Source organism: Ursus arctos, unplaced genomic scaffold (genome assembly GCF_023065955.2).
Source record: "Ursus arctos isolate Adak ecotype North America unplaced genomic scaffold, UrsArc2.0 scaffold_33, whole genome shotgun sequence".
NCBI classification, from domain to species: Eukaryota; Metazoa; Chordata; class Mammalia; order Carnivora; family Ursidae; genus Ursus; species Ursus arctos.
This window is the reverse complement of record NW_026623019.1, coordinates 16,157,873-16,182,629: the sequence shown is the minus strand read 5'-3', so window position 1 is coordinate 16,182,629 and position 24,757 is coordinate 16,157,873. Positions and strand designations below refer to the sequence as shown.

General features: G+C 43.1%; 1 protein-coding gene across 2 annotated transcripts in view; it reads right to left on the bottom strand.

Moving 5' to 3' along the window:
* Window positions 1-24,757, bottom strand: part of PCSK5 (proprotein convertase subtilisin/kexin type 5) — a 451,769-nt gene that overhangs the window by 173,021 nt on the left and 253,991 nt on the right. For both annotated transcript variants that reach the window (XM_026518823.4, XM_026518825.4), the window contains exons 13-14: window positions 15,237-15,373; window positions 58-201 (exon numbers count right to left, since the gene is read on the bottom strand). In XM_026518823.4, coding sequence (XP_026374608.1) covers window positions 58-201; window positions 15,237-15,373 — 281 coding nt within the window. The remainder of the gene's footprint in view (window positions 1-57; window positions 202-15,236; window positions 15,374-24,757) is intronic.

The window sequence follows — 24,757 nt, the reverse complement described above, 5'->3', positions numbered from 1 at the left end:
GGGGTGATGCACGAGAGTTCTTTCCTTAGCCTGTGTCCCTGCTGGAAGCCAGCTCACCTGCATAATCCTCTGGACCGTAGTCATCGGTGGGGTCTTCGACTCGGCTATAGCGGACCCGTTCTACTTTAGGAAATTCGTTGGTCGGTGAGTAGGGCTGCACGGAGGTGCCGTAGAGGACCAAAGACCATTCTTTCAATTTTCCTGGAGAAACAATAATGAAACCATAGCATGACCACACATAGTCTCTTGAGCTTTACAATTTCTTTAATTACGTCTCATTTAAGAAAAGCAACAGAATCGTGGCAACCATGTTCATATGAATCATGGCATGAGGTGCAGAGCTAGAAATGCTCCTTTTCCACCAGTTGCAGAATTAACTAATAGACACATCACATTATTTACTGAGCACCAACTAGAGGATAAGCCTTAATTTAATCAGCATTTATAGGAAGCCTGAGAAATGAACACCTCTCCGCTGGACCAAGGGGTGAATTTCAAATTATGGATATTTTGCTAGAGAACCCCAGAATTTTGCAGAAGCCTTTTTTGAATTAAAAAAAATTTTTTTGGTGTTATCAATAAGACAAAACTCCTTTGTTCCACCTAACTGAATTAGTCATTTAATCTTACGAATACATCACTATTTATACTATGTTATAGACCTGAGCTGTCCAGTGATGGCCCCTAGACACATTTGACTATTCAAAATTTAAAAATTTAGTTCCTCAGTCATACTAACCACATTTCAAGTGTTCGATAGCCTATGGGGCCAGTGGCCACTACAATGGATACCACAAATACAGAGTATTTCCACCACTGCAGAATGTTCTAGTGGACAGTGCTGCAAGAAAGCATTTTCTGGTCAAGACTGCCTTGAGACAGGAGCCATGAGTTTTAACTCCTTTGCAGACAAGGTTCTCAAAGAACATTCTGCTTTAGTCCTTATTTCTTGCTTTTTGTGTGAATAAAGCTAAGAAATAAAAACTGGTCACAGGTCACTAAGCTTAATAAGAGTCACCTAAAGAATCAACCATAAGCAGAAGTGAGACAAAACCATTAAGAACATGGGAAGTATGGTGGTAGGAAGCAGGACCTCCCGGAAGGTCCCTCCTCCACTTAACCAAATACAGAGAATCCAGGCATGGCTGGGGCCAGGGTTCTGCCAGCGCCCTGACAGTGGTGAACTTGAGGTATCAGCTGATCCATCTGTTAAGTTAGAATTCAATGCTCACAACAATTGGGAGGTAGACACTTGAATTCCCAATATATGGATAAGGAAACAGGCATAGGGGTTGTTCATTTTCTCGAAGGCACTGAGAGTACAGACTGCTATTAAAATCCATCTGGGGGTTCCAGTTTAAGACGACAGTGTAGGAAGATCCTGACCCCACCTCTTCCTACCGACTCCCTGAATCTACAGCGACATAGGGATCGATTTCCTCTGAAAAAGAAAACAAAACCTATAGTAGCTGAGTGGTTCCTACACAATTGGACAAACAACCCACACGCAAGCAGGTGAGAGAGGCCGAGACACCATCTTGCAATAAACCTCACCCCCGGCACTGTGACCCAAGTTGACTCAAAACCCCAAGTTTCTCCCCACGACGCAAAAGGTTTGAACCCCATATTGGGTACCCCAATTTTTAAGACCTGCACCGGAGACGAGCCCCCAAAATATCTACCTTTGAAAATGAATAGGGTTTGAGACCCACAAGTCTACAGTGAACTGACTAGTTTTGAAAGAGCGTGCATGTGTGGACCCACCCACTCCAAGGCTCGGTGCAGAGGCAAACAACTGAAGAGCACTGACTATCCGTGAGAGAGGCTTAGTTGCTTACCTTAGCATTCAGCTAGCGGCTATGGAAATACTCTCGGGTGGGCGCCATCTTTGCTCTCTCCCTCAGCCTTGCTCCAACTCACTAGTATTTCCCAGCAGGAACCTGTACTCTCATCTGGCACCCACATTTTTATGGCTGCCTCCCAGGGGACACCTCTAGGTTGCTGGCACTGGTGGCCGGCAGGGCTTATGTTTACCGGTAACAGAACTGTAAACAAAATTGACAGATCTATTCTTAAGCTCACTCAGAAGACAAAGAATCAGAAATGAAAGAGGAGGGGGGCAACTGGGTGGCTTAGTGGATTAGGCGTCCAACTCTTGATTTCAGCTCAGGTCATGATCTCAGGGTGGTGAGATCGAGCCCCACTTTGGGCTCCATGCCGGGCGTGGAGCTTAAGATTCTCTCTCTCTCTCTGCCTCCCCCCACCCCAGCTCTCATAAAACAAAACAAAAAGTAAAGAGGTGAGGTTGTAACTAAAATAAAAATAAAAGCCATGAAAATATAAAGTATTATAAAACACTATCATCAACAACTACACACCAAAATGAACAACCTAGAAGAAATGGATTAAGTTTTAGACCTATACAACCCACTAAGACTGAATCATTAAGAAACAGAAAATCTGAACAGAACAATTACTAGTAAAGCGATCGAATCAGTAATAAAAAAATCCCTCCCGACAAAGCAATGACCAGAACTACATCTTCTCTAGTCAATTCTACCAAATATTTAAAGAATACCAGTCCTTCTAAAACTCTTCCCAAAAATAGAACGAGCATTTCCAAACTCATTTTATGAGGCTAGCTAGCATTACCCCGATCCCAAAACCAGATAAGGATGCCACAAGAAAATCCCTGATGAACATAGATGCAAAAGTCCTCAACAAAAAAATGAGCAAACTGAATTGAACAATACATTACAAGGATCATATACCATCCACCAGGGAGATTTCTTCCAGGGATGCAAGAATGTTTCAACATTCACAAACCAATCAATGTGATTCACAACGTTAACAAAATTAAGGATAAAAATCATATGATCATCTCAATAAATACAGAAAAACCATTAACCGATTTCAACTTCTATTTATGATAAAAGCTCTTAACAAAGTGTGTATAAGGGGAATAATAAGCATCATAAAGTTCAGGAACAAGACACTCACCACTTTTAGTCAACACAGTCTTAGAAGTCCTAGCCAGGACAATTAGCCAAGAAAAAGAAAGGAAGAAGTACGTCACTATTTGCACATGCTATGGTATGGTCTATGAAAAACCACAGAGATGCCACCAAAAACCGTGAGAACTAATCAACCAGTTCACAAAAGCTGTAGGATACAAAATGAACAAACACAAATCTTTTGCATGTCCATACACTAATGAACTATCAAAAACAGAAATTAAGAAAATCCTACTTATAACTGCATCAAAAAGAATAAAATGCTTAGGAATTTAGCCAAGGGGGTAAAAGACCTGTACATGGAAAATTATAACACATGATGAAAAACTTGAAAACACAAATAAATGGAAAGACATTCTGTGCTCATGGATGAGAAGAATATTGTTAAAATGTCTGTACTACCCAAAGCACCTATAGATGTCATTTTTCATATAAATAGTACAAACAATCCTAAACTTTTTATGGAACCACAAAAGGCTAAATCACTCTTGAGAAAAATGAAGCTGGAAGAATCATGTTTTCTGGTTTCAAAATATAAAGCTATGGTAATCAAAACACTATGGCATTGCCATAAAACAGACCCCTAGATCAACAGAACAGAATAGCACACAGAAATAAACTCCTGCAGATATGTTAAATTAATTTACAACAAGCAGCCAAAAATACACAATGGGGAAAGGATTTCAATATCTGATGTTGGGAAAACTGGACAGCCACATGCAAAATAAACTGAACCACTATCTTACATCAGAAACAAAAACTGACTCAAAATGGGGGTGCCTGGGCGGCTCAGTCGGTTGGTTAAGTGTCTGCCTTTGGCTCAGGGCGTGATCCCAGGGTCCTACGATCTAGCCCTGTGTCGGGCTCCCTGCTCAGCGTGGAGTCTGCTTGTCCCTCTCCCTCTGTTCCTCCCTCCCCCTCATGCTCTCTCTCTCTCTCTCAAATAAATAAAAATCTTAAAAAAAAAAACCCTCGAAAACTCAAAATGGATTAAAGATTTAAACATAAGACTTGAAACTATAAAATTCCTAGAAGAAAACATAGGCGGTAAGCTCCTTGCCATCGGTCTTGGTGTTAAGTTTTTCGCATTTGACCAAAAGCAAAGGCAACAAAAGGAAAATAAATCAGACTGTATCCAACTAAAGAGCTCTGCACGGCATTGGAAACCATCAACAAGATGAAAAGGCAACCAACCTACTGAATGGGAGAGAATATCTGCAAATCGTGTATCTCATAAGAGGTTAATATCCAAAACATATAAAGAACTCCTACAAGGCAATATCAGAAAAATAATCTGATTAAAACATGGGTAGGGAATATGAATAGACATTTTTCCAAAGATGACACACTTGTGGCCCACAGGTACGTGAGAAGTGTTCAACATCACCGATTAGGGAAATGCAAATCAAAACCGCAATATCACCTTACACCTACTGGAATGGCTATTACCGAAAAGTCAAGAGTTATTAGCAAGTGTTGGTGAAGATACGGAGCAAAGGGAACACTTGTGCACCCTTGGTGGGAATGCGAATCAGTGCAGCTAGACCAGAAAACAGGAGGGAGGTTTTTCAAAACATTAACACTAGAACTACCATATGATCCAGCTCTTTCACTTCTGGGTATTTATCTGAAGAAAACAAAAGCATAACCTTGTAAAAGTATACGTACTCCCATGTTCAATGTGGCATTATTCACAATAGCCAAGATATGAAAACAACCTATGTGTCCGTTGCTGGATAAATAATAAAAATTTAGTATATTTTTACCAGTGGCAAATAATCTTCAGCCATAAAAAGGAAGGAAATATTGCCATTTGTGGAAACGTGGATGGATCTTGAGGGTCTTCTGTGAATTGAAATGTCAAAGACAATCCTATATGATCTCACTTGTATGCTGAATCTAAAAAAACAGACTTTGGTGATCATTTTGCAATATGTACAAATATCAGTACGTTGTATGCCTGAAACTAATTTAATGTTACGTATCAATTATATTTCAATTAAAAAAAAGAAAATCAATTGAGAATCCAAATGCTATTTTTGTTATTGTTGTTGTCAGAGAGAGCAAATGCATGAGCAGGGGTGGGTGGGGAGGGCGAGAGGGAGAGAGAGGGAGAGAAAATCTTAAGGAGGCTCCACACCCAGTGTGAAGCCCAAAGTGGGACTTGATCTCACGACCCTGAGATCATGACCTGTGCTGAAATCAAAAGTCAGATGCTTAACCGACTGAGCCACCCAGGCGCCCCAAATGCTGCGTTCTTAAACCATTATTATGAAACTGCCCTCCTGTTTACTTCCAGGAGTTATGGACTTGAAGCTTGAAAAGGAACATATTCTGTGGCACATTCATCGTGGTCTCACATCTGCACGGGCCAGCACATTGGTTTATACGTGGTTCGCCCTCCGCCAGCTTTTCTTTGGACTTACTTATTAGCGACTATGCTTTTCATAATGAGGGAGCTATTCGGTCTCCGAATTCCAGGTGTTATACAGTAAGCAGGGGCAAGAAATGAATGCCCATGCAAAATTCGTGACCCGCTTGCCTTTACAGAGCAACGCAAAAGAGAACGCGTTTTTCTTAGGGCAACTCTCAGGTATAGAAATGAGGCATCTAATTCAAGGACACTATAGGAAATCCAATCCCTCACTCACCCTAAAACCTGGCTCACTTAACTCCAGATCAGTTTGGATCTGAAATTTACCCTTGTACAATACTTGGAAGAATGCTGACTCAGAATTGATTATTTCCATTTGTGTCATTTCTGAGCGTCTCAGAAGCCCCCTGGGGACATACTTGTTGGGCAATTCATCCCTTTCTGTTTTGCTTATTATGTAATCTTATTTCCTTAGAATCTGCCACAATTCATATCAAATCCAGCCACAGTTGGGCCATCACGGTTCCCTTATCATCATGTTTTCCATATGCTAAATTACTTACGAGATTTTGCAGCTGATGATGCAACTTTCGGTTAAGAAATCACTGTGCAAATACCGAGTGAGAAAAATCTGTTGTACATGTTGGTACGTAAATGCAGTCGGCCCAGGAGTGAAAAGCCAGGACAGGTCTAATGTGTAGCGAAACAAAGACAACAACAACAACAAAAAAAATCCTTCAAAAAATCCTTACTATGGACTTCCGGTTCAAGATGGTGACAGGAAGACCGTGAACTCACCGCCTCCACAGACACACCCAGTCTACACCTACTCACAGAGCCCTTCCTCCTGAAGCAGAACTGAGTGCTACTGAACAGGTTCCACACAAGAAAAGACAGACCATGTAGAGAATGGCAAGAAAGATGGAGACACAGTCACTAAGGGACTTTCCCCTCCCCCAACACTGTGACCAGCAGCAGTTTAAAAGGGCAATGAGAACACAAAAGATCCAACCAAATGGCAGGGGCAGCTGCTGGAAATATCTCCAGCTTGGAGGGCTGGCGAGTGCCACAGTTTGCATTCTCCCTCCACCTTGATAGCACACACAGGAGAAGGGTCTGGAGCCAAGGCTGCCCTGCTGCCTCAGTGAGCTCTGGGCCCTTAGTCCACAGTGGCCCCCAAAGCCCTGGGGTGGAGAAACAAAACAAAACAAAACAACAACGCCATGTTTAAGGATCCAGCTGGAACTTGTCCAAATGGTGGGGAGCTGCTGGAACTCTCCCTGGCTCAGAGGGGCTGGTGAGTGCCATGGCTCGCATTCCTCTTCCACCTGGATAGTGTAGACATGGTCTGGGTGCCCCAGTCTGTTACTCCATGAGCCCCAGTCCCCTAGCCCACATCAGCCCCAGCTGTCCCACCAAGGCAGTCTCAGCATGGGACACCGGGGTCAGTGCTCACTACAGCTCTAGCCTTCTCACCAAGGTGGCACAAGTGCAGAGTACCCAGGAATACTCTGGGTGCACAAATTGGCTCGCAACTTGCCAGGACCCCGATGCAGGACGCCCCATGGCCTGAGCCCTCTTGGCTCAATATGGAGTTTGTGTCTATCTCAGCTCCAGCTGCCCTCCCAAGGTGCCCTCAGCACAAAGCGCCCCGGGACACCCTAGCTTGTAGCCACTTCAGCTTCAGGTGTCCTGCCATGGTGCTGTCTGCTCAAAGAGTGCTGTGACCCCCTGGCTTACACGTACGTTGGTTTCAGCTGCCCTGTCGGGGCCCCCTCTATGTAAGAGAACTAGGACTGCCCCAGTCTCTGTCCATTTCAGTGTTAGCTATCTTGCCAGGATACCCTCTGCACAGAGAGTGCTGTGATCCCCTGGCTTGCACCCACTTTAGCTTCTGCTGTCAGACGATGGTGCCCACTGCACAGATTGCCTCAGGACTACCCTGACACAGCTCAGGCCAGCCCACCAGGACAGCCCCAGCACGGAGTGACCTGGGACCCCCAGCCAGCCAGCTAAAGTCACCAGGCACATACGGTCTACACAGGGGATGACCATACACAAGATCATTCCTTCTAGTTTAGGGTAAGTAGCTGTTCTGCCTAATTCTTAGAAACCATGCCGAAAGCCAAGCAAAATGAGTAGACAAATGAAAAGAATGAAACAACAGACAAACCTCAGAAAAAGAACTAAATGAAATGTAAAGAAGCAATATGCCTGCCAAACAATTCAAAACAATGGTCATTAAGACGCTCAGTGGACTAAACAGAAGAGTGCAAGAGCTCAGAACTTCAACAAAGAGATAGAAAGTACACAGGAACCAATCACAGCTGAGAACACATTAACTGATATTGAAAATATACTACAGGGAATCAACAGTAGATTAGAGGATACAGAAGAATGGATCGGTGATCTGGAAGACAGGGTCGTGGAAAGCATCTGAGCTGGACAGCAAAAAGAAAACAAAAAAATCAGGAATGAGGATAGGCTAAAGGATCTCTAGGATAACATAAAATGAACAACCATTCACATTATAGGGGCCCCAGAGGGAAAAGAGAGAGAGAGAGAAAGGGGCTGCAAACGCATTTGAAGAAATAATAGCTGAAAACATCCCTATCCATGGGTAGGAAACAGATATCCAGGTTTAAGAAGCAGAGAGAACTCAAAACAAGATGAAACCAATGAGATTCACACTCACACAGATAACATTAAAATGGCAAAGATTAAAGACAAAGAGAGACTATTAAAGATAAAGAGAGAAAGTTAGTTATGCACAAGGTAAACCCCATAAGGCTTTCAGCTGATTTGTCAGGAGAAACTTTGTAGGCCAGAGGGAGTGGCATGATATATCGGAAGTGCTAAAAGGAAAAACAAACAAACAAACAAACAAACAAACAAAAACAAAACCCACAATTAAAAACACTCTACCTGGCAAGATCATTCATTCAGAATTGAGAGTGCGATAAAAAGTTTCCCAAACAAAAGTTAAAGGAGTTCATCACTATTAAACTAGCGTTACAAGAAATGTTAAAAGGGACTTTGTTAGTTGAAAAGAAAAGGCCGTAATTAGAAGGCAATTATGAAAGGAAAAAATTTCATGAGTAGAAACAAATATGCAGTAAAGGTAGTCAAACAATTACTTATGGAGCCAGTACAGAGGTTAAAAAACAGAAGTAGTAAAGTCAATTATACGTAAAAAAATAAAAAATTAGTTAAGGGGAATCATAAAATAGAGATGTAAAATATGACACCATATACATAACATGTGGAGGGGAGAGTAAAAATGAAGGTCTTTTACAATGTGTTCCAGCTTAAGTTATTCTCAACTTAATATAAATTGCTATATACTTCAGATGTTATACATGAACCCCATGGTAAACACCAACTAAAAATTTTTAATAGATACACAAAAAATAAAGTCAAGCATGACACTATGAAGAGTCATCAATCACAAGAAAAGACAGCAAAAGAAAGGAACAAGAATTACAAACAAAACCAGAAAACAATTAACAATGGCAATGAGTACAAACCTATTAATGAGTTATTTTAAATGTAAATGGTCTAAATACTCCAATCAAAAGACAGTGGGCAGTGGAATGAATTAAAAAAACCAAGACCCGTCTATATGCTTCCCATAAGAGACTCACTTCAGACCTAAAGGCACATACAGACTGAAAGTGAAATGATATAAAATGATATTCCAGGCAAACAAGAGCAGGAAAAAACAAAATAAAAACAGCCAAGGTAGCAATATTTATATCACACAAAATAGACTTGAACACAAAGACTATAACAAGAGACAAAGGAGGACAAGAGGCTATAATACTTGCAAACATCTATGTACAACATTGGAGCCACACAATTCACAAAGCAGAAGACATAAAGGGAGAAATTGACAGTAATACAATAATAATAGGGGACTTCAACCCCAGACTCACACTGATGGACAGATGGTCCAAACAGAAAACCAATAAGGAAACAGGGGCCCTGAATGACCCATTAGGCCAGATGGACATGAGAGATATACAGAACAGTCTGTCCAAAACCAACAGAATATCCATTCTTTTCAAGTGTACATGGAACATTCTCCAGGATGGATCACATGTTTTCTGACCACAACAGTATGAAACTAGAAATCAATTACAAGAAGAAGAGTGGAAAAAACCACAAACATGTGGATGATAAACAACCTGCTACTAATTAACCAACGGGTTAATAAAAAAATACACCGCGACAAATGTAAATGAAAACACAATGGTCCCAGATCCTTGGGAAACAGAGAAAGCAGTTCTAAGAGGGAATTTTATAGCAATATAGGCCTCCCTCAACAAATGAGAAAAATTTCAAATAACACAATCTAACCTTACACCGAAAGGAAATATAAAAAGAAGACCAAACAAAGCCCAAAGCTAGTAGAAGGAAGGAAATAATAAAGACTGTGGTATAAATAAACAGAGACTAAATAAACAATAAAAAGATCAATGAAACCAAGAGAGAGTTCCTTGAAAAGATAAGCAAAATTGATAAATCTTTAGCCGGACTCATCAAGAAAAATGAAGAGAGGACCAAATAAATAAAATCAGAAATGAAAGAGAAGTAACAACTGACATCACAGAAATACAAAGGATTAAAGAGACTACTACAAAAAAGTATATGCCAAAAAATTGGAGAATCTAGATGAAATGGATAAATTCCTAGAAGCATACAATCTTTCAAAATGGAGTCAGGAAGAAACAGAAAATCTGAACAGACTAATTACAAGTAAGGGAATTCAATCAGCCATTAAAAAAAAAAAAACATCTCCCAACAACAAAAGTCCAGGACCAGATGGATTCACAGATGAATTTCACCAAACATTTAAACAAGGGTTAATACCTACTTTCCTCAAACTATTCCAAAAAATAGAAGAGGAAGGAAAGCTTCTAAAGACATTCTATGAGACTAGCGTTACCCTGATACCAAAACCAAAGACACTACAAAAACAGAAAACTACAGGCCCAAATCCCTGATGAACACAGATGTAAAAACCCTCAACAAAATATCAGCAAACCAAATTCAATGATACTTTAAAAGGACATTCACAGTGGGATTTATTCTGAGACGAAACCATCTGCAAATCAATCAGTGTGCTATACCACATTAAGAAAAGCAGGGATAAGAATCATGTGATTGTCTCAGTAGATGCAAAACAAACATTTGACAAAATTCAACATCCATTCATAAAAACTCTCAACAAAGTGGGGTTGGAAGGACATACCTCAACATAATAAAGGCCATAAATGACAAACCCATAGCTAATGTCCTACTCAAGGGTGAAAAACTGAGAGCTTTTCCTCTAAGATCAGAAATAAGACAAAGATGCCCACTCTTGCCCCTTTTAGTCAACACACGGTACTGGATGTTTTAGCTGTAGCGAACAGACAAGAAAAGGAAATAGAAGGCATACAAATTGGTAAGGAAGAAGTAAAAGTGTCACTATTTGCAGATGACATGACATTATATATACAAAACCCTAAAGACTCCATCAAAACTCTGGAACAAATGAATTCAGTAATGCTGCAGGATACAAAATTAACATTTGGAAATCTGCTGTATTTCTATACATTAATAATGAAGTAGCAGAAAAAGAAATTAAGAAAGCAATCCCATTTACAATTGCACCACAAAGACTAAAACATCTAGGAATAAACGTAACCAAGGAGGTGAAAGATTTATAGTCTAAAAACTATAAAACACCGATGAAAGATATTGAAGATGACCAAATGGCAAAATGGTCCGCGCTCATACATTAGAAGAATTAATATTGTTAAAATGTCCATACAAGTAATACTAAAATTTGTGGGAAACTACTGAAGACCCCGAATGGCCAAAGCGACACTAAGAAAGAACAAAGCTGGAGGCATCACATCGCAGATTTCAAGATCTACTACAGAACTGGAGTGACCACAACACTGTGGCACCAACACAAAACCAGACACATAGATCAATGGAATAGAACAGAGGGCCCAGAAATCAACCCACATTTATATAGTCCCTTAATCTACAATAAAGAAGTCAAGAATATATAATGGGGAAAAGACAGTCTCTTCTGAGACTGTCACAAACACAAATACACAATAAATGGTGTTGGGAAAAACTGGACAGCTGCATGCTAACGAATGAAACTGGGCCACGTTCTTTACCCCAGACACAAAAATAAACCCCAAATGGATGAAAGACCTAAATGTGAGACCCGAAACCAGAAACTCCTAAAAGAAAACACAGTCAGTAATTTCTTTTTCTTTTTTAATGTTTTCTTATTATATGTTAGTCACCATACAGTACATCCCTGGTTTTTGATGTAAAGCTCGATGATTCATTAGTTGTGTATAACACCCAGTGCACCATGCAATACGTGCCCTCCTTACTACCCATCACCAGCCTATCCCCTTCCTCTACCCCTCTCCCCTCTGAAGCCCTCAGTGTGTTTCTCAGAGTCCATAGTCTCTCATGCTTCATTCCCCCTTCTGATTACCCCCCCTTTCTAAGTGAAATAAGTCAAGCACAGAACGACAATTATCATATGGTTTTTCTCATCTATGGAACATAAGAACTAGGAAGATCGGTAGGGGAAGAAAGGGACACAGTCAGTAATTTCTTAAACATTGCCCTTAGCAACGTATTTATGGACATGTCTCTTTAGGAAAAAGAAACAGCAGCAAAAATATACTATTGGGACTACACCCAACTAAAAAGCTTTTGCACAGGAAAGGAAACCATCAACAAAACAAAAAGGCAACCGAGTGAATAGAAGATATTTGCAAATGAAAGATGTGATAAGGGGTAATACCCAAAATGTATAAAGAACTTATACAGCCTGACACAAAAAAAACAATCTGATGAAAAATGAGCAGAGAACCTGGAGAGACATTTTCCCAAAGACACAGATATGGCCAACGGACACACGGAAACATGCTCCGCATCACTACTCATCAGGGAAATGCAAATCAAAACCACAATGAGCTGGCACCTCACACCAGTCTGATCCGCTAACATAAAAAAGACAAGATACAACAAGTGTTCTTGAAGATGTGGGGAAAGAGGAAGCCTCATGCATTCTTGGTGGGAAACAGGACCCTCTACACTGGGGAATGATTCTACCATTTAATCAGGCTAGAAAATTCTACATCTCCAACTGAATTTCTATTAGCTTACTAAAGAAACCCCTAATTAGAGAAACCTTCCATAGGGCTGTACAGCACAGAAACAATGAAACACACACAGACACACACCCACACACACACACACACACACACACACAGAAGCAGAAGTCCCTTTTCAATGTTGTGACTAATGCTAACCTGGATGGTTGGTTGAAGGAAGGCTATCTGAAGACTGTGTGGGGTGCCTGGGTGGCTCAGTCGTTTAGTGTCTGCCTTCGGCTTGGGTCATGATCCCAGGGTCCCCACATCAGGCTCCCTGCTCAGCAGGGAGACTGCTCCTTCTTCTCTCTCTGCCCCTCCCCCTGCTTGTACTCTCTCTCCTCTCTCTCCAATAAATAAACAAAATCTTTAAGAACCCCCCCCCCAAAAAAAACAAAGAAAAACAAAGACTGTGTGAATCTCTTAAAGCCTCCTGACCCCAGGCCAGTCAGAGCATTAGGGTATCTCTGTTCTGGAGGAAAAGAACATCTGTAAAATGACTAGGGCGACTGGAATTACACGTGAACATTTAAATGGCGTAAGGAGAAGCCAGTGCTGGGAAAGAGACAACTCTGGATTATCTGGGCTCCTGCTGACAGCCTCTCACACAGACGATCACCACCAACTCTGGAGGGGCTCTGAACTCCGGGAGGGCAGAGGGAATTACATTCACGGCCCCTGACCCTTGCACATAAATACCAGGTCTACCAGGAGCGTGGCCCTAGGGGCAGCTCGCTCTTGTGGGAGGAGCTCTTTATCACTGACATTCGTTAGAAGTGCTGGTGCATGGTGACAATGAAGAACAGAGTCACTTTTAGTCCGTTTTATAACTGTCGTATAGTCTCAACAGACAGTGCACCCCTATGTCTGTGCCTCAGGCTGCAGCTCCCACTTGGTGGGAGCCACACTGGACAGTGATTATTTCACTGTCCCCTTGGTGCACGACTGCCACATTTGGACAGTGATTATTTCCCTGGGATCTCTTGAGACGTAAGAGCCCTGAATTGTCACCTGCTGATGGATCCACTGGGGTTGGGCAGCACAGCCATGTCACCATTGCCCCTGAGTGCCATGACCAGTGTGTCTCTATCACGTGAGCACTGAGCACGGCCTGGAAATAGAAGGGGAAGGGAGACGAATTTCCTGTGGTCTAAGTAGACTAGAAACCAGTGAAAGTGTCTACTTTATTTTAATGTTTTCGATCAATCCTGCCTCGTTGACAAACATTTGATTTCTCGATCACACTTTGGCAACCAATTTTTCTTTTTAAGATTTCATTTATTTATTTGACAGAGAGAGCAAGAGAGCACAAGCAGGAGGAACAGTAGAGGCAAGAGGGTGAAGCAGACTCCTCACTGAGCCAGGAGCCTAATGTGGGGCTCGATCCCAGGACCCTGGGATCATGACTGGAGCCAAAGGCAGACACTTAACCATCTGAGCCACCCAATATGCTCATGATGTAGACTGGAGGTGAGCTGGGCCTGGATGCTCTTTAACGAATCTTTTATCCTGATTCTTGCGTCCTTGTCACCATGCTGGTTTTAACCTCCCTGAGCGTGGGTCTGCTGTGCAGCACAGATGAACCACATCACGGAATTAGGGAGAAGAGATCACCAAATGTGCAGCCAAGCACGGATCTCTCCGAATGAGTAACTTTCCCTGACTGGAGTAGGGCTAATGCATGCTTCATTCCTGTGTTCTGCGGGATGCCTCCTTTGCCCCACACAGCCCACGGTTATCTGAGTAATACACACCCTTACAATGAACTACGGAATGTCTGGGTTAATTTATTCTGCATTCAGGAGAGGGCTAGAATTGGGTATCTGTCAGTCCAAAAATGCCCTCAGGCCTGGATCTTCTGCAGATGGACTGCCCAGAGAGAACAGCGAGAAGCACGAATTTATTAGATGGTTGCAGATGTATCCGTGGCTGGGTGGGAGCTGGGGTTCTTGTCAAACGGATTGCCTGCCACTGAGCCAAGTACCACGTAGGGCTCCACAGTGGATAACACAGGTTGCTGGGCAAACCTGTTCAGTCTCCCGCTCCGTTACACTTGTTCTTTCCCTTTGGGTTACAAACAAGCTTCATGTATTAATGAGGACGGAGACAGGCCAAGTGCTTCCATTAACATTGTAATTCCCACACCTGACTTATCTAGAAAGCATTCCTGTTCCTTAGCTCTTAGGCTCATGTGGGGCAGAATACCATCATTCAATTTCTCTACTGGTAACCAGTTTAGCTGGCACAGGCCAAGCTCAATGTCTTGGGTGCCCTGAAAATTAATTTTAGAATACATTCAGAGGAACAGATAACTAAGGAAACTGTCTCCTCTTACGACCGTGCAGTTGAACCCACTGCAGGGAGACGAGGCTGGCTTGCTTCCGGGGAAGCTGGTTAGAGATATGGAGCATATATTCTGAAACATTAATCCATAGCTGCCACGTTTTATCCTGTACTTGTATCAAAACATTTATTCTTTAATCCTTCAATTATTACCTCTTGGATGGTAACGTTGAGAACTGGAATACATACCGATAACTCAAAGTACAGGATCACATGAGAAAGGATGATGTTGATAATATAAATGTAAAAACACTCCCAGGCCAAAATAGATACCGTCGTTTGTTTCTGCAGAGTAAACCAAATGATGATAGAAAAGGGAGTTCTTACCTGGAGTCTTGAAGTTCCTCAGCTGGGAGGGGGTATCGTAAACTTCAAGGATCCAGTCACCGGTGGCTCGTTCTCCCCAGCAATGAATGGTCATGAACTCCCAGTTTTTAAATCCTTCCATAGAATGATCGAAAAGCCTGCGAGAGAACCAGAAAGCATTGTTTTGTATGTTATTTAGAGTCCAGTAAAGGTCAAGTCAAAACCATGATCAGTGATCTTTTTGTATCCATCAGAGGTTCAGCTCAATACTGGAGGCTGTCTTCCTCCTGGATGTTGACCCAAACACGTGTCATTGTTCTACCCCAGGCAAACAGGCACAGTGGTGGCCTCGTAAGAGCAAATCTGGAAGGGGTAAACATTTGGGTACCAGGGAAACCAGGCTATGACTCTACCCACAAGAATGATAGTACCAAGTATTAAAGATGTGGAGCAACTGAAACTCTCTTATACCGCTAATGGGAATGCAAAATGGTAGGGCTGCTCTGAAAACAGTTTGGTAGCTCTTCCCGTGTAACTCAACAATCCCCCTCCCAGACATTTACCCGAGAAGTGAAAACATATGTTCACACAAAGAACTCCACATGAATGTTCACAGCAGCTTTATTCGTAATGCTTGAAAACTGTTAACAACTCAAAATGTCCCTCAACTAGTGAATGGGTAATCAAATTCTGGTATATTCATATGACAAAATACTACCTGGTAATAAAAACTATTGTACTACTAATAAATACAACATGAATTGATTTCAAAAGCATTTAAGCTCAATGAAAGAAGTCAGACACAAAAGACTATGTGCTGTAAGATTCAATTTATATGACATTCTAGAAAAGGCGACATAAACAGAAACAGATCAGTGGATGCCAGGGGCTGGGAGGGAAGAAGCGGCATGGTGGAAGTTCTGGGGGTGATAGAATTGTTTTATATCTTGAAAATAATGGTGTATGGTTATACAATATCTGTCAAAACTCATTAAATTAGTCACGTTAAAAAGTGAGTTGTGCTGTATGTAAATTATGCCTCAGTAAAAAGACCCTGCCACTCATCTTAACCAGTTCAGGGAGTCATGCCTGGAAGTCCGGCCTACGTTCTGCTCTTCAAGCTCTTCTATGACTTTCTAAGCTCCGAATTCCCTATATGAAATCTCTTTCTGCTTGAAATAGCTAGAATTGTTTCCTGTGATGTAACCTGGAGGGATATAAAATATGAAGGAAAATAAAAGAAGAAAACAGAATCCTCATTAAGAATAAAAAGATGTCAATAGATAATGTATGAAACAAGCATATGAAGAGGGATATCATTGATCTAGACACATTATATCGAATTGACGACCCAAAGAACTAGTAAGAAGATTTCTATAGAAGGATGCCTGGCTGGCTCAGTCAATAGAACATGCAACTCTTGATCTTGGAGTCATGAGTTCAAGCCCCGTGTTGGATGTAGAACCTACATAAATTTTTTTTTTCCTATAGAGATGGGACTTAGAAGGTTAAAAAGTAAAAGATGGGGCAAGAGACAGATTTTTTTTTTTTTTTGAGAATACTTACAAAAATTATGTGCATCTATTATTTTTGTTGAAAAAATAATAAAACTAGAGAAAGAATTTGAGAGAGAGGCAAACAGAGAGGCAAAAGTATCTCTAGTACTGTCCTAGGAGCAACCGTGTCCAGTTACCGGGACTTATCTGTCCTTCTGTGGAGACAAAGTTGATGGCAACTGCATGTTGATGGCTATTCAGAACATGCAATCAACTCTCCTTGCTTTAATTTCATGCTCACCAAGGAAATTGGTGGGTATAATCTGACATTCTATGTATATCTTCCCATTGGGAGAAAAAGTGCCCTTCTGAAACCAAAAATAACCAGTTTAATCTCCTTATAATTTAATATACTAGAATTCTATCGTTCTATCCTGAAACTGAAGGGTTGGTAGGCATAACTGGAACGTATTAGGTAAACGGTGGACACTCAGCAGTTTTCCCTAGAGAAACGCAATGAGCAGGAAAATCACCTCTATATGTTCCTCAGCTCTTAGAAGAAGAAAAAGGGCAAGTACTTATCAGCATTCTCCAAGAGTCCCATGGTCGGAAAATTTGGGAAAATCTGAGAAAGGGAGAGGCAGACTCGAACAGTGCTCTCTACTGGAGAGCATCGCAGATCTCTGGGATGTTCAAACATGTTTTGTTAATTTCCATATAGGGGTTAACGGTAAGAAGTGATTTTCAAAGCTTCTATGAGTGAGAAGCCCGTTTTTCTCTTTTTAGAATATCTTTATACTATCTGTAAGGGTTCGTTCTGAAGAGAGGAGTGTGGCATTTCAATGAGAACCACAGCGGATGCGGCGGCTTACCCTCCTGGTAACAGGGATGGGAATGGTGGCTCCTTACCTGAACGTCTTCCTAGTATAAAAGATCTATTAAAGAGCGTCACGGGATTAGGGACGCTACATTTTGTAGAGCTCTTACCTTGCACGCACTACCACAACAGGGCTTGGTTTATAAGCTTATGGCTTAAAACCAGACTTGGCCAGGAAGAAACCGCTGGCTCATTATACAACGGACTTACATGCGGAGACTCTGTCTCGTAAACCCAGAGGGTGGGTATGTCGGATGAAAAGCAGAAACGGCGGTAGGGGAGGGGAAGGCTTTTCAAATCGCCCTTCCTCTCAGACACATGTTGACAAAGAAATGTGTGGAGGCAGAAACCAATCTAGAACTGCTTCTCAGCCCACAGAGCTCTGATTTAGGCTCGAGATCGCTGAAGCCATTGTGCCATTTGAGGGCACCAGAGCAACTTGTCACATAATACCTTTCCAAGAGTGCCAAACTTAAAAGCAATTCCCAAACAGTTTAGACAGAGCATTTGGCTCATTGCCTCATGTCCAACAACTACAAAGGGGACTTGAGGCTGCCATCCCATGAGGGCCAGTCTTGTTTCCACAACCCCAGCCAACTTCTAATTACTCACGGGTCAATTATTTGGATTGACGGATTAGCGGCCCCTGTGTTTCTCCCCTTCCACCCTTTCCTGTCCACCTTTGAAAAGCATTCCCTTGCTGCCAATCACTTTTAAATCACATTTGGAACCCAAATTAAACATAAACTGGGTGCCAAGAAGAAATATCCATAATCGGCATTCAAATAAGTGTTTCAAAGCCCGAATATAAATGGGCTTTGTCTCTCCGGCTAAGCGGTTTCCCACCCCAGTCTCTTCCCTTTCTGCAGAGCTGAATGCTCATTAATTTCATGTGGACGTAAAAGTTGAGGAGAGGAATTAAAAATGCAGCCAAACACGATCATTGCATTTTGCTAAAAGAGTTGATGGGGAAAGAAATCGACACTGATGACTGCTGTTGTTTCGACTAGCTGGCCATTCACGTTCCTAATCTCACCCCGTTCCTTCTGATGCAGCACTTAAACTATTCCCGATTTTTTGGGCCTCGTAATAATGAACAGCCCTGCCTCATCTATACATCACAAAAGGTGACGCCGGCAGTAGATTCGATTTGTGTTGCAAACAACACCCTTGCACAAGACAAGCGAGTATTAAACCACTGGACACCAGCTAAAGAGACTCTAATTGTGTGGTCTCCCTTTATCAACTGAAAAGTGCAGTGCCCAGTCCGAACGTCTGTGCTGGGCCAACAGTGGAGAAACCCAACACACGCCGACATTATTAGCATGGATAAAATGTCAACAAAGCAGGGCCAGTGTGCGGAAGGCTGGAGTAATTACCTCCGTGGCTGATCCCTATCTCCTGTCGCAGCAAAACCCTGTCCGTCAAAGTTGACTTCACAATCATGTGCTCGATGAAAGGATATATGCCCGCGGCAGCACAACTTATGCACCCAGTTATTAAAATGGTGCCCCACAGCCCTATCCCTGTGAGCGGTTTTCAAATAAATTACTTCGGAGGAAGCCTGCCATTAAGTGTAGTACATCCTTTTGAGGAATTAACTCAGGAAATAACTCATATAATTAGTGGAAGCTTTCTTCCCCCTTTCACTTAAAGAGTCTAGCCAAGGTGTCAAGGCTACAACATTCTTCAGTGGTGTTATGGCAACTAAATAATAAGACATTTTATAAGCACTGACAGCTATGTGTTATCTTATAATTATTTCTAAAATTGTAAGTGGATCTTAATTTCAGAATCATCTACTACTCCCCAAACAGTATTTATGTTCACTACAGAATTAGACTTTGGACAGATATTTTTAGAAGCTTCCTTTTTTTCTTTCTTGGTCTCTTAAAATAATTATTATTTTCTTTTTAGTGCTTTATCACAATGTAACGTAGAGCTTACAGAGTGCTTGAAGCGCTCATTTGGCTTAATTGTCATTCAGTTTTTTGATTTTCTTTAGCTGTTTGACTTTCGCAAGTTTTAAATGATTTGCTTCTGAAATAGGGTATTTAAAACACGCTATTAAGTTTTTCTCTCTCTCCTAATCGAAATTACTTCTCTCAGAAAGGTGGAGAGAGAGGTACTAGTTCCAGAGGTTTGGAATACCTAAAAAGATGAGTTTTTAAGAAAAAAAAAAAAAAAAAAACCTTTCAACCTGCATACTCTTACTGACCAGGCCCCAAACGCATTCCTTCTTGTAGCTCTATGGTGTGCGCACATAATCTTGCAGATTTGTCCCATTTAAGAGTGGATGGCTTTTATCTAAGTATCTGTTTTCGATGACAGACGCCTTTGTAAATTACTCGCGCAGCACCCAGCAGCGTTCAGCCCGCAAGTCTTTTGAGGACACGAAAATAACAAGAATGTTGTATGAAAAGCTGGGTGATCTTTTAAAATCGGTGCTATTGGAAATGGGGTCTGTGGACAGGCAGCTTCAACATCACCTGCGAGCTTCCTAGAAATGCAAATTCACGGACCTCACCCAGACCTACAGGATCAGACTCTGGGAGAGGGGCCCGGCCGTCTGTGTCTCATGGAGTCGGGCACCAGGTGCTTTGAGAAGCACTGTGTAAATAACGGTTAGCAGTTATGAAGTGCTTACTGTGTGTTCTAACAACTTGCTATATGCGATCTTACTCAATGCTTAGGACAACCGTGTGAGGCAGACGCTAACCACGGCATCTGCTTTCTAGATGAGAGACTCGCTTTTCAAAGTCAAACGTAAAAATTGGTGACATCAAGATGAGCCCAGCTCTAACTCCAAAGGCTGTACCTTCTTTTGGAGAAAGGAAGAGGGTTCTTATGGTGAGGCCTTACTGGAATGTAAAATTTCCACTGCAGAAGTGTAATTTTTACTGCAAGCCACAAATGCAGTTCTAGGGCCATGATACTTTACAAATGTCAATAGTCTGTCATTGAACATTTGGGCAGCAACAGAAATGACTCAAATATAAACACCACATTTAAACACAGTTAATTATAGAAGCTTATAGGTTTTGCAGACTCGAAAGTGTACCTTCTCTCTACTTAAGACCATAATTAGAAGCAGAGATATTCGTCTGTAATCAAATTTAGAAAGAAAGGCAAAGTCTCAGCTTTCAGTCAGAAGCCAAAATTTGGAACAGAGAGCCAACACAGCTACACTGAATCTCAAACTCGCTGACTTGGGGGGAAGGGGAGAGTCGGGGGAGAAAGACCGCTTCTCATAATTCCAACAAATGCAGCTGAAGTAAGAATCTGATGAAACCAGCTTTTCTTTGAAAACTTTCACACAGGCAGAATTTGAATACGTGGTAGTCTAAAAAGAAGGCTTAAAATCTACAGTTGTCCTTGTCCAAAAACATGTTAAAGGAACCCGAGCCCACCTAGATTCCCCCCCACCCGCCCCAGCCAATGCAAGACCTCCAGATTCTCCCCAGAAGTAAATCATCTGCGATTAGTCAGTTGGGCTTTTTGTGAGGCGGGGTGCACAGGCCAAGAGGAGGACGGGGAGGCTGGGAGGGCAGGAGAAGACAAAGGGATTAGAAGAAGCTAACCATTTGCCCATTCCGGGCCCGCTCCGTGTACTCAGCGCTCCCACCCACTAACTTATCAACCTGGCTCGCCAGGGGTGCTCGCCCGCTGAGCTAATGGGGCACGCTCAAGTTGGACTAGCTCTGAACGCGGCTGAGTGCCTTCCAGGGCCCAGCACCTGCAGATGCTTGGGTAAAGTTCTTCCTCCACCAGCTGTTCTCCACGGGAGTTCCAGCAAGTGCCCGTCAGCCGGGACGGGGAGGCACTGAGGGGTTCCAGACGGCCCACACGGGCCAAGTGCTCAGCGAGCTTGCGGAAAACGGATTCCCAAGGAATTGCTCTGTTGTGGGGATAAACAGCACTGAAACACGCGGGGAGCTCTCGGCCACCTCAGCTCTACCTCTTCCTCTCAAATGACCCCTCCCTAAGGAAACTTCCTGTTGTGACCCTTAGAGGTCTCTTTCCACTACACACTATTCTTCACTTGAATGTGGTTCCTCCTTAGAAATCTTGACTTCTTTGAAAGAAAGATAAGTGTCCAACCGGGTAACCATTTATTGCTCTCATTAATAATCTCTGACACACAATTTCCTTCCAAAACTTGACCTAGTCACCTTTCCTTGAGGAAGGATGATTGCCTTGCAGGCCAACGTGAAGGACACCAGGAGGGGAGCAGGCCTTCCCTTGAGCCTGTCCCCACCCCTCTCCTCTGCTGCTTGTCCTCAGCTCCCAGTCCAGGGAATGTGCCTTGAGTCAGGGCCAAGGTGAGGGGACACAAGGACTCCTGGCCATTAGGTCAGAGACTAAAAGGTTCTGAGTAGAGATTTCCTCTTATAAAAGGAGAGCTTCAAAAAATAGAAAGAAAGAAAGAAAGAAAGAAAGAAAGAAAGAGACAAAGAAAGAAAGAAAGAAAAGAAAGAAAAAAAAAAAAGGAGAGGTTCAGAATATGCCAGAAGGAAAACAATGCCAAACGAAACTGTCTTTCCTTAACTGCTTCGGTGGAAGGGATGCCCCCAGCACAGCCAGGACAGGGGAGCCTGGCCTTGAAGGCCTATGTGCTTTTGGGACTGGGTGCCACTGTTTGACGCTTCAGGGCTCAGCTGCTCAGAGTGACGTGTTTGGGGAACATAACATGAATTCATAACAACCTTTACATCTCTGGGGGGTCTCAGGCCTTCTGCCCCTCCGGTCCGTCCACCTGCTTTGGGTGGCTACTTCCTCTCAGCACCGAGAGGGAACACATACAAAAGAGCAGCCCTTGAAGAAAACATTCCAGACAGAGAAGGCACACGCCGGGTAGCAGCCTTATTTCCAGGGGGTCTTGATGGGGGAGACTGAGGTCAACTTCACCACTGCCGGTCACTGAGCATCTGAAATACCTGTTTCTTTTCTCAGGTACGAGTCAAGCAGCACTGCTGGGTTCGGCACTTTGCAAAGAGCAAAGCAGATGTCCGCTGCTGGGCACGTGAGCCTGATGGAAGCCAGCGTCGCGGGTAATCCGCCAAATCCTGTGGCGGGACGCCCAGCTTGCCTGCTTACCGGTCTCCCCACTGAAGTCCCTCTGGGGGGAGGCTCACAAGAAATACTGCAATAGGCAGGAACAGCCCAGAGAGTAGGAGGACTCTGAGTTTTCCCAGCTCACAGCGACCGTGAAGGGGCTGTTTCTCTCCAACAGAGGCGGCTCGAGGGGCATCAGCCGCACATGCGGTACGCAAACCTTTGCGCCTCCGCGTTTCACCTGGATTCTCTTTCAAGTTTCCGCAGATGAATAAAGGCGAAGAAAAAGAAAGAACAACAGAGAAGAATGGCTTCCCTCGCTTCAGTGGCAACAGCTAGTGTGACCTCCTAATCACGGCACTGTGCCTCGGAAGGCGCCGCCCGCTGCAGAGAAACATCTGGCAGGTAGCAGCTGAGAGCCCTGCGTGCAGAGGGAGGAGGGCACGGGTGGCACGTCCAGTGGTCTGATGCCAAAGCAGCCTTCCCTTCTTTGCACCTGCATCCACTTATTCTGGCCAAGCGGTGCCTCCGAAAGCACCAAGCCCACGTTTTCCCATGCCCTCGTGGAGGACGTGAGCTTTTAAAGAACGCAAGTCTTCCAAGCACAGATGGAAAATGTAATTAAAGATTTCGGATTCTGTACTCCCAGTTACTATCATCCAGAAATGCTACTGCTCTCTCTCTCACAGTCCCAGGGCGGATGGAGTTGGGGATTTTGCAAAGCAACTGGCACTTTGCTCAGTCTTGCTTTCGGCTCTGCAGGACTGCATCAGCCCCTGGCCTTTCAGCCCTGCTGGTTTGTTGTCAGCCCTAACAAAGACCACCACTGCCACGGTCCCCTGGCTATGTGGGCCGGTGGCTACGTCTGCATAAAAGGTTGGCTTTCATTTGGACTATATATGCCATTTGCCATAAGACTTTTGATCCCATTAAATGTTCGTCTTGGAGAAAAAAAAAAGATCAAATTAAAGAAGCATTGAGGCTTCTGGCTGTAAGTTTATATTTTAGAACCATAGAGGGAAAGAAGTGTATAAGACAACCTGACATCTTCCCCATGCTGGGCCCACTTTTTGACAACTACTCGCTGCTTATGTTTCCAACCATTCAAAAACCTATGGAGCAGAAGAAAACAGGTGCTAGAACATTCTGGCCTTTCAGCAGGATCGTGGCAATACAATTACCTCCTGGATCAGTGTTTGGAGGGAGCAGGGAAAAGGCAAGAGGCTAAGAAGAGAAACTGAGTACCCTCTTGAGCAATAAAGACTAAAGGGCCAACCTTTAGAATAGGGGTCTGCAAAATACACTCAGTCTTCAAGCTAAATCCAGTCTGCTGCCCGATTCTGTAAATAAAGTTTTATTGGAAAATAGCCACGCACATTCATTCACACCACTTAGGGTTTTGGTGCTCCGACACAGAGCTAAACGGTTACCACAGAAACATGGCCTGCAAAGCTCAAAACAGTTACTAACTGGCTCTTCGCAGAAAAAAATTTGCCCACACCTGTTTTAAAACACACAGAATTTCCTTTAACGTTCTAGGCCTGGGCAAGAGAATTCAGTTAATCTTAACAAATGCCAACAGACATTTAAGGGCACGGGGGAGAATCTCGAAGGCCAAGGAGCTCGTGCTCTGCGTTTCTTTGTGAGGACAGACAACAGCAGGTGGCCTTCAATCTGTCTGTGGCATCAGTGCAATATTACCCGAGGAGTAATGCTACACTGTCCCGTGCCCACAGATTCTAGGCAGTTTTCCATGCCCTCATTTTTCAAAAGATTTTTATTTACTTATTTTAGAAGGGAGGGGAGGGGCGGAGGGAGAGAGAGAGAGAATCTCCAGCAGACTCCCTGCTGAGTGCGGAGCACCCGACGTCTGACTTGATCTCAGGACCTTGAGATCATGACCAGAGCTGAAATCAAGAGTCAGACGCTCAGGGGGCGCCTGGGTGGCTCAGTCGTTAAGTGCCTGCCTTCGGCTCAGGGCATGATCCTGGGGTCCTGGGATCGAGCCCCGCATCGGGCTCCCTGCTCTGCTGGAAGCCTGCTACTTCCTCTCCCACTCCCCCTGCTTGTGTTCCCTCTCTCGCTGGCTGTCTCTCTCTCTGGCAAATAAATAA